Source organism: Pinus tabuliformis, chromosome 8 (assembly GCF_031772625.1).
Source record: "Pinus tabuliformis cultivar Carrire ecotype Pingquan chromosome 8, CPIR1, whole genome shotgun sequence".
Classification (NCBI taxonomy): domain Eukaryota; kingdom Viridiplantae; phylum Streptophyta; class Pinopsida; order Pinales; family Pinaceae; genus Pinus; species Pinus tabuliformis.
In genome coordinates this window covers 1,562,289,417-1,562,300,911 of record NC_142294.1, presented here as the reverse complement: position 1 = coordinate 1,562,300,911, position 11,495 = coordinate 1,562,289,417, and the positions used below count along the sequence as shown (strand labels likewise).

Genomic DNA, 11,495 nt, shown 5'->3' with positions numbered 1-11,495 from the left:
CCTATCCTTCAAAAAGGTGTTGTCCTCAATATTGAGTAGTTTTGGATGCTTCCATATAAAAATTATCATCCTCCCACGTGGAATCTTCAGTGGGTAAGTTCTTCCACTTAATGAGATACTCTAAAATTGATTGATTATGTAGTTATTGGGCTCTTGTTTTTTTTACTGCTTCAGGCTCCAATATGAGTTTTCCTTCCTCGATAAGTTCTGACAATATTGTTTGAACTGGGAGCTTGTCACCATTAGCCTTCTTTAAGCACGAAACATGGAAAACTAGGTGTACTCAAGAAGATGGAAGTAGATCCACTTTATATGCCATAGTACCAATCTTTTGAACCACCTTGTAAGGACCATAATACTTCGGTGATAATTTATTATCCTTCTTAGCTTACTTGAGGGATATTTGTTTGTATGGTTGAAGCCATAAAAATACTCAATTGCCTACGTCAAAACTTCTTTCATTACGGGTTGTATAAGTGTTTATAGGTCTCGAGTTGTCGAGGGAGCGATGGGTCTGGTTAGGTTTTGGCGGTGGCAGCGCGGATATTGGGAGGATCACACAGGGCACAGATGAGGACAGAACAGAGATCCAGGTTACAGTCGCAGACAGTTGCGTTTTCATGGATTGCGGGCTCGGTGTCTTGGAATAGGGCTTCGTCGGACAACTTGCTGCCATTGCTGTCGTTTTTACCTCTTGTTTTTACCCAAACCATGGATAATCCAGAAGAACTGGTGGACTTAGACCCGGCTCTAGAAGACATATTATCTATGTGGGGCAAGGACACATCTGCCAAAAACGTGGAACAGTTTTTTGGGGTTAAAAAACATAATGGAACGGATTACCCTCCACTGGTGGACTTTCACCCATTTTTACATCATGGTGGACCAGATGTTGCAGTGGATGTTTCGGCTCCTAATCAGGGGGTCTCTGGCAGAAATAAGGAGGGAGATGCGGCGGAAGGTCTGAAAACTGGTGCTACACCTTCGGCGGATAAGGTGGCTGCGCCTCATAGTGATAAAGCTCGACTGGATTCTCCTGAGGAGTGCGGGGGTTTTGAAGAAGGTCTGAGAAAGAAGGGAGAGAAGAGGAAGTCTCAAAAATCGATAGGGTCACAAAAACTGGAGGGAAACCTTGTATTAGGTATGGAAGTATCAATTGATGAAACCCTTACGGTTGCAGACTGCACTATTGTTGGCCGGGCAAGAGGAAAGAGGTTCTCTCCAGAGGATCTTCAGATATGGGGAGAAGAACGCTTCATAAATGATAACCCCTTACGTTTTGAGGCACAATGCCTTGTAAAAGGCTGGTTTCTGTTCAGTTTTGAAGAAAAGGAAGCGGCCGACTGGGTCCTGGAGAAAAATTGGTACATTGGGAACATTCCAGTGCTGATGAAACGCTGGACCCCTCTCTTTGATGCTTTTAAGGAAAATACTGAAGTCTTCCCAGTTTGGATTCGGGCGCCGGGCCTCCCTTTTTTTCTATGGACAGAGGCCGTTTTCAAATCCATTGGTAATCGACTGGGATCTTACTTGGAGGCGGATATGACATTCAGGGAGACAAAGATCAGGGCAACGGCGCGCATCTTGGCAAATATTGATTTGAGTAAGGGTCTGGCGCAAACGATTACTCTTCAGTATAAGGATTATATTTATGAACAAATTCTGGATTACGAACGCTTGCCATTCCGCTGTCATATATGTCATGCTCCTGGCCACCTTGCCAAGGAGTGCCCACTGCACAGAAGACAGAGGCGATTCAGAAGGAAAAATGGTCAGAGAACAAACAAAAATTCCCATGCAAAGACTTTTCAGGAAAAGAATGGCTCGATGCCTCTGTCCGAAATCGGTATGGACTCCGGCGGACTTCGAGACGGGGTTTTCTCTGTGGAGGAACAGAAATCCGAGGGAGCACAAGCCGAGGACCCCCATCCAAATGCTGAAGGGAAGGAAGTCGACCGGAGCTTTACGCCTGAACCTATTTCACCTCGTGAGACGGAAATGGTAAAGTGCACAAATCCTCCTATTTTGACTCCACGAAATCATATAAACTCAAATGTCTCCATGCATGATATTCAATCAGTTTCTGTTACACATCCTGTTAAACATTCTGTGGAAGGGATACCTCCAGTGCCTGCCCCTGATATAGAACCTCTTTATGCGGATAAGGGCTCTTTCAATCTAAAATGTGATAAAAACTGGCCTCCTCTCACCCCTCCGTCACAATGTGCTCCTTGTCCCTATAACCTCAGATCTATGGGATCAAAGCCCGAGCAGGTTGGGGCTCTTGGTGGCCTTGGTCAGACTGGATTGATCAAGGGCAAGCGGGGTAGAAAATCAGACATTTCAAAAGCTAAGTTAAAAGCTAAAATCGATGTGGCGGATGGGAAGCAATCCTCAATACCTGGGGTACTTAGAGCAGTGCAGACCCCTGAACATGTTAAAAAATGATCTTTTCTTCATGGAATTGCAGGGGCTTAGCCAGCAAGCCCAAGAAACTGGCTTTAAGGGAATGGCTTCAAACCTCAAAAACAGACATCCTTTTCCTTCAAGAAACCTTGGGGAAAGGACAAGCGGTGGAATTGGTGCTGAAAACATTGATGCCAGGATGGTCCTTCTCTGCTATTGATTCCTCAGGCCATTCGGGGGGCCTAGCCATAGGCTATAGAGAAGGAAAAATAAAATGTTTAAACATGTGGGGATTGAAGAATGTTATGGGAATGGAAGTAGTCTGCCCAGATTTTCCTACATCCTTTCAGGTTGTAAATATTTATGGCCCATGTCAAGGGAGGGAACATTTCTGGACAGATTTGTTGTCAAAATCTTTGATGAACAAGCCCTTGATGGTTGTGGGTGGGGACCTTAATTTTTCTTTGGGCAGAGCAGAGGCATGGGGTCCATCAGCTAGGGAGGATCCCCTGACGGACTTCTTCTTCCAAGCCCTTACAGATAATAAACTCATCGATCCAATCCCGATTAATTTAAAGCCTACTTGGAGAAATAGACGAGCCGGGGAGGACAGGATTGCAAAAAGGCTAGATCGGTTTCTGCTTTCTGAAGGCTTTATAACAAGAGTGCCTCTTTTTCGGCAATGGATTGACGAGATCGGGAATTCTGATCATTTCCCGATTTTTTTGGATCTCTCTTTCCCCCCCCAAAGCCTCCTGCACCTTACAAATTTAATTCCTCATGGCTGCAAGAAACTTCTTTCATCAATCTTTTTAAATCCACATGGATCCATCCTGACAGAATTACAAATGACTGTAAGAGTTTCTTATTTATGGAAAATCTGAAGAGATTAAAGAAAGCAACCATCTCTTGGGCAAAAGAAAGACAAAAACAGCAAAATGAAGATCTGTTAAAAATCAGGGAGGAATTGAAGTCATTGGAAAGCATTGATGCAGATGGATACTCCACGCAGGACTCTAAGGACCGAATCCTCTCTCTGGAAAAAGCCCAAAATCAGATCCTTCTAGCAAAGGAAGAGGAATGGAGACTGAAGAGCAGAGCAATATGGCTAAAATCAGGAGATGAAAATACAAGTTTTTTCCATAACTATGCAAAAGGGAGGAAATCTGCTAACACAATTTGGAGCCTTAAAGATGAGGAAGGTAGGGTGGTAAAAACTTTCTCAGAACTTTCGGGCTTGGGTCAGAGGCACTTCCAAAGAACCTTTTCTGATTCAGGAGAGGCTACAATAGCTGAGGTTATGAGGACAGCTCAATGTTTTCCTAGTTTCCTGGAGGAGGATGAAGCAGCTGAGCTATCAAGCCCTGTCACCAAGGAGGAGGTTGAGGCGGCAATGAAAAGCATGGGTAAGGACAAAAGCCCTGGTCCGGATGGTTGGACTATTGAACTGTTCCTTCATTTTTTTGATCAGATAGGGTCTGATATCACTGAAGTAGTGGAGGAATCGAGGTTGAAAGGGGAAATATACAAACCCTTTAATTCAACCTTCATCGCTCTGATTCCTAAAAAAGACGAGCCGGAGACCTTTGAAGACTTTAGACCCATATCTCTTTGTAACTGCATTTACAAAATCATCGCCAAAGTGATAGCAACAAGACTTGTTCCAATTCTGTCCAGAAATATCTCAATGGAACAATTTGGCTTCTTGGAAGGCAGACAAATACATGAGGCGATTGGTGTCGCCCAAGAGGTTCTTCATAGCATCAAACAAAAGAAGAAGAAAGGAGTAGTCCTTAAAATAGACCTTTCAAAGGCATATGATCGTATCAATTGGCTATATATCAGATTGCTGCTCACACATTTGGGCTTTGACTACTCTTTCACCAGCTGGATTATGGGATGCATTACCAATGTGAGTTTTGCTGTGCTGATCAACGGAGCGGCATCCCCTTTTTTCAAAAGCCAAAGGGGTCTCAGACAAGGGTGCCCCTTATCCCCTCTCCTCTTCCTGATTGTGGCAGAAGGTCTTAGTAGACTGATCCACAAAGTCAGAAGGTCAAACAAGATAAAAGGTATTGAGGTGGCCTTAAACCTCTATATCACCCACCTGCTCTTTGTTGATGATATTCTGATTTTTTCTAATGGATCTTATGACGAACTCAAGGAATATAAAATTATTATTGATCTATTTATGAAAGCTACAGGAATGCAGATAAACTATGGAAAATCACAAGTGTGTGTTGCAGGATATAACAGGAGAGAATGCAATACAATGTCCGATCTTTTCCCTTTCCATTTACAGCCCTTGGCCTCTCCTTTTAAATACCTGGGCTTCTGGTTAAAACCGGATGCTTACAGAAATGAGGACTGGAATTGGCTCATAGCAAAGATTGAAGCAAGAATATCCCATTGGAGCTTTAGATGGCTTTCGAGAGCAGGAAGAACGACACTTCTAAAATCCGTCTTATTGGCCATTCCTGTTTATTGGGCTGCTCTAACTTGGATCCCAAAGGGCATAATGGAGAAGATCAGAAGGCTCTGTAGCAGATTTTTATGGGCAGGTTCAAATGAAAAATCTGTTCTCCCTTGGGTGGCATGGGACAAGATTGCCAGACCAAAGGAGTGGGGCGGATGGGGAATCAAGAGACTACCAGAATTCAGCCTTTCATTGGCAGCAAAATCTGGATGGAGACTTATCACAATGGAAAACCTTTGGACCCGGGTGATCAAAAGAAAATATATTGATCCAACCCCCCTGGAGGAATGGATCAGAAGTCAGGAGAAGAAAACGAAACAGTCCTCAGTAATATGGAAGGCAACAATTGAAGCTTTCTCAGTGATAGAACAGGGGTTGGCGTGGAAAGTGGGCGATGGGAATAATGTAAAAATTGGTAGGGATCCTTGGGTTGGCTGTAACGAATCATTTGCCCTCTCCCCTGGCCTCTTGAGACATTTGGGAAGTAGAGGCATTTTCACTCTAAATCAAGTGGAGAAAGTGGGTCAGTCAAACATATGGGGACAGGCATGGAAAAGTGCCGAAGACCTTGGATTAAATATTAGATGGCATCCTGAATGGTCCTCGTATGTTGAAGAACTCCATCGCTCCCATGTTAGAATAAATAATGAACATGACAAGCTGATGTGGGCTCATGGAAAAACAGGAAATTATTTTCCAAAAGAGGGTTACTCTTTCCTGATGGAGAAGAAAGGATGGTCTGCTGCGGAGTGGTGGTCGAAAAATTTATGGAAACTCAAATGTCCTTTGAAATCCAGGATCTTTCTATGGTGTATGTTGAAGAGGAAAATCCCAACATGGGACACTCTTCAGTCCAGATTCTTCATAGGGCCGGGGAGATGTCCTCTCTGCAAGGCGAATGAGGAAACTATTAACCATCTTTTCACAACCTGTGCTGTTTCCTTAAAAATTTGGGGAGAGATAACAGATCTGTTAAAATTAAAAGTTCACTGGGGACACGCTCCATTAGAAGATGCGTGGAGAAATTGGTGGAACAACCACCCCGATGGTAACCTCAGAAACCTCCCCCCAATCTTTTTCTGGGGTGTATGGCTTGCAAGGAATAATAGCATATTTCAAGACCAGGCCATAACTACAACAACAACTGCATCAACCTGTGTGGCCATATACTCTTCTATCCCTCCTCCTGAACCAAAAAGTGCACAAAATCGAAACAGTCCTCCTGCGATAAAGGAAGGTTCTCCTTGGGCTTTCTTCGACGGTGCATCCCAAGAAAACAGGGCAGGTGCTGGAATATGTATTCATTTGAACCACGATCAGTCTTTTAAAGCTTCTGTGGGTCTGGGTCAAGGATCAAATAATTATGCAGAAATGTCTGCATTACGTCTCCTCATGTGCTGGGCATTAAAAAAGAATATTCTGTCCATTCAAATCTTTGGTGACTCCATGAACGCTGTTAAATGGGTTAATGGCAATTCCATGTGTCAAAATCAGATATTGAAGACTATCCTAGATGATATAGTTTCTCTAAAATCTCATTTTAACAACTGTTCTATTTGCCATATTTACAGAGAACACAATGCATCTGCAGACCAGCTTTCAAAAAATGGCCTTCAGCAAGCGACGGGGAGTTGGTCTATAGAAGAAACAAGTCAGGGGCAGGTTACCACATCACAGTTGCCTCCTTTTGCTCCGCCTCTTTGATGGTTTTTTCCTAATACATTTCACAGCTGAAACTCGTTTATGCTTTACGGTCATCTTCTTTCCATGGTGTCGTTTTCAGGAGGGCCGAGTTCTTTATATCTCACACACAATATGCTGAAACAGAGCTTTTTCCTGCATCCTGTACATTCATAAAATGCTGAAACAGAGTTCTTTTTGATCCTGTACATTCATAAAAAAAGTTTACAGTATATTCGTGACTGTTTATATGTTTATTGAAGGAGGCCACATAGTCATGAAGAAGTCTTCTGTATGGATTCAGAGAACCAGAACAGTTAAATTCGCTCACTAGCGATAGTTTCAGATCCTCTGTATTCGTTTTTACTCTTGGTTTTGTAAGTTGGAGGTTGACTATGGGTCCCTCTTATCTCTGCTCACAGTTCTAAATTAGGGAACAGACCTATCAGTTTAGATACCACTTCTTGGTGGTTTGATGATGATTTTCCGAAAAATGTAACTTTTTATACCATTAATAAAAAGTTTTGATTATTTTCTCCGAAAAAAAAAAAAACTTCTTTCATTACAATATTTATCTTCCTGTTATTTCATTTAATTCTACACTAGAGTTAGGTTATCCTTTAAGAGTCAGTTCATGATCTTGCCTTCCCACTACAAAAAAACAGGTATTACCTCTCATGACTCTTTTTACGGTAATGTACTTTTGCATGCAACTCCTATCCCTAGGAGCCCAATATGGAGCAGCCGAAAAAAAGAGAATGGAAACACTACATGGAAACTTATACAATTATTTCTTCCAAGAAGAAAAAATCAACTAACATTTGTTCATATGTGGTTCGGTGGCTTCTAATCGGGGATCAAAGAAAGATTGATGAATAGCTCCCAACTCTCGAAGAAGTTGTTCGATTATGGACCTCTATCAAATATATGATAAAGATTAATTATTTCGTATTTCTCCCAGAGAAATATCTCAATCCTAAATTCCCTTTGTTCTTTTGAATGTGAAAGAATAATATTTCTTATTTTGTATTGATCCTTTGTCCATTCACCCACGGGCGATAATTATCATTTTTCCCTATTAGACTTTGGTTTTAAAATAACACAGTTTTATAGATTGGTTTGGTTAATCTAACCACCTTATTAATATCTTTTAATTAAGTATGGCTAACACACTTATATTAAAGTCAGTTTTACATTTCTCATATATTTACCCCAAGTACCTAAATTGGAAGGGGAAGGGGTAAGAGAAGAGTAGAATTCCCAACAAAGTTGGGATTGGGATCCAGAAAGGTTCAGATCGGTTCAAAGGGGTTGTCCAATAATGAATTTAGGTGAGGCAGTATGGATTGTAAAGAGAACACTTATGTGGGTGTGATGCTTGAGCTTCAACAAGTGAAGCAGATCCAGACCTGTGATAGATTATTGGGTGAGATTCCCAGGATCTTCCAGTGATTGGAATGTTGTTATTAACCTAAGATAGGGGATTTGCACATGGGATAGGTTGCAGATCTGATTTCTTTTGAGTCTAATCTGTTTTTTAAAGTGTGCTTTTAATTTTTGCAGCAATGGTCAGTTTTGGTCTCCGAGAGTAACACATATTGGAAAACCTAAGGGTGAAAGCATGGAGTTGCATTACAATTTTTGGCGAAAGAGGGTGCATTTGGATGGAAAAAATAATGGCTCGATCGAGCCTTTTTTAAGCCCTCAATTGAGCTCCTCGGGCACTAAAAAGGTAGCTCTGTCGAGGGTTGAATACTAACCCTTGATCAAGATTGAGCCCTTTTATTTTAATATATACTGCTCCCATGGTCTATGCACGCCATTTGCACAGATTGTGGGAACTCAACCAAGAGTTTGATAGTAGCTCGACCAAGAGTATTAGAGCTCGATCGAGCAATGGAGCGTTCAAATCAATCTCACCAACCACCCTGCCAACGTGAAAGAGGCTCAAACTAAGGTAGGTATTATATCCTGTATTTCTTATTTTTATTTTTTTTTGCAAAATGTTTAAAAAAAACAACAACAACTTAGAAAATCACAAAACCAATCAAAAAAAAAAAACCCTTCAAAACAACTTAAAAAACACTTTGAAACCACTAAAAAAACTATAATTTAACTTTTAAATTTGGTTCTTACGTGCAATGTTTTATTTATTAAATGCATATATTCTGATTTTGAATGGTAAAAATAATTTTTTTCTAATTATTTTAGGTTTTTAAAGTTTTTCTTTAGAAATTTTGTGAAATAATTTTTTATTTTTTTTAGCTATTTAAAATGCATTTTAAATTTCTAGCAAATTTAACTGAAAATATACCCCAAAAAACTCCAAAACATTAAAAAAACAAAAAACAAAACCAAAACCAAACTTAGAAACTATAACCAATAAATAAGTAAATTAGGAGCTTTAGATTGACATGATGAATATGGTTGCTCATAGTAAACCTCTATTTATAAAATAAGAAATGTTATTATATTTTATTATTTTAAATTAAAATTAATTTATATTTTAATAAATATTTTTTTAATAATAAATATGGCACGATTCTAATTTAAAAAATAAAATATTAATCTTTAAAATTAAAAATCTAAAAAGAAAATTTTGTGTTATATATATATATATATATATAATGTCATAGTATATAATTATAAATTTTACATAACATATATTTATTATTATTATTATCCAATTTTAAGGTCATGATCAAGCCAAACACCAAATTGATGTATGAGACCCCCTTGTTTGTGGGACAAGGGACCCACCTCCGCACAATGATTTAATTTGACTACTAAGCCTATGAAGGCATACATACTCTACCCCCTTTGGTTTTGAACCCTTGTCCTCTTAGGAAGAAACACATGATCTTAGCCATTAAGCCCACTCAAATTGTAACTATATAACATAACATAACATGTAACTATATTTAACTATTATTTAATTATAACAACATATATATATTTAATTCATAACATAAAGTTGTAACATAAAATTGTATAATTTTTTAACATGTATAATATAAAGTTATTTAACATAACACATATATAACATATTATGTAACATAACTATAACCATAATATGGTTTTATAATTATTTAACAAAATATATATATATCTATATATATATATAATAGGTAACATAACTATAACTACAACTCATATATATATATATATATATATATATATATATATATATATATATATATATATAACATGCAACTATAACTAGATAGTTCATAACATAATTATATAATTCGATATATAATTTAACTATTACATTATAACATCATTATATATATATATATATATATATATATGATAATTTTATAACTATTTATAATATTATAAAGATATTTGACATATAACACATATATAATGTAGCATAACATAGTGTAACAAAAAGATAATTAACTACACATAAAAAGGATTCACATATAATTTGCAAAGCTAAATTACAAGCCACATAAATAATGCTCATGAGATCCAACAGATTCCAAACAAAGAGAATATTGCTAAGAAACTCTCTCAAAAAAACTCCAACAACCAACAGCCCAATCCTACCTATATACTAATGTAAGCAGTATTCCAAGCCCCCTCTTTAATGCTTACATTACATCATTACAAAGATTAATACAAAAATGACAAATTACAATTCACATGTCACATCTGTTTCATTGGCCTTCCTCGACACTTATCCCCACTCTGAAGTCTCCCATACAACGCTCTTTTCACCACCACAATCTTTGAGCTTCCTATTCAACTCATTTAAGACATAACTGCTTCTAACCATATTTGACAAACTTTGTATAATTGACGCTTCTTGATCTCCCGAAGGACAATCTCAAAATTGGACTGTATCTAGCAATCAATTATGCCACTGACTTTCTAAACATATGGATCTCATAACATAACCTGTAGCTGATGCTTTTGAATCCCGAAGCACAACAAGGTCCATCAGTGTATAACAGATTCACACAATTAATTTAGCGATACATTCTCTTGGCACCGAGGAAGGAAGAGAACCATTAATTTAATTATATTATTCAGTTGATTAATTGGTTATGCACTTCTTACAAATAAACTAAAAAGCAATGAAACAACCACCTCATGCCCACAAGACCGATAACTACTCTCATTTTTAAAGACAGTCAACTACAACAAGTTAGAGAAACCTCCTCCACTACCATAAGAATCTATAAGAATCTTGTCTGCTATGCGGAGAGCCTTCTTCGACGGGGCTGAACAGGATGGCCAATGTGGTTGTGGGGTTTTTATTGTGGTAAATGAAAATTGCCATTATCATCTTTTTTGGAATGGAGGGAGTGGTTCTAACAGTAAGGCGGAAGCGATGGCCCTTGCTGGCCTTCTTCATTTTTGTCTTTTTGTCAATCTCCCAGATGTTTCCATTTTTGGTGATTCTAAGGTCTTGGTTGATGGTCTTCGTGGTAAGAACATCATAAGGAAACCGCAGCTCTCTGGATGGATTGATAGGATTAATTTTTTATGGAACAGATCTAAGGGTGTGTCCATTTGTCACATCAAGAGGGATCTTAACCAAGCCGCAGATGATTTATCCAAAAAAGGGCTCCGAATGGCTCCAGGTTTTCGGTGCTTGCAGGTTTCTTTTGAGGGCAATATTATATCCATTCAGGACTTCCTCCCTCCTGATTTCTAACCTTCTCTTGACTCTGGCTCTTTCATCTTTCTCTGGTTTTGTTTTCTAGTAAGCTCTGATATTTCTCTATGGTCGCTGAAGCTTTGCTTTTCCAGTGATCGCAAGTTCTTCATGAGTGTTTACATACTCCTGCTGCCAGAAGCAGTATACCAAGATCCGTTTCTTTTTGCTGCCTTCAATTTGCTATGGACTGCGAATCCTCTATAGTTTCAGTCATTTATTGTCTGTAAATTTTTTGTTTCATTAGGCAGTCCTGTTAAGATG

The 11,495-nt window shown here is 38.7% G+C and overlaps 1 protein-coding gene across 1 annotated transcript; it reads left to right on the top strand.

Moving 5' to 3' along the window:
* The first annotated feature begins 3,277 nt into the window (after window positions 1-3,277).
* Window positions 3,278-6,586, top strand: LOC149241939 (uncharacterized). The gene has a single exon (XM_089370726.1). It carries the CDS (start codon window positions 3,278-3,280, stop codon window positions 6,584-6,586), a length of 3,309 nt encoding a protein of 1,102 aa, XP_089226852.1.
* Window positions 6,587-11,495: the final 4,909 nt, after the last annotated feature.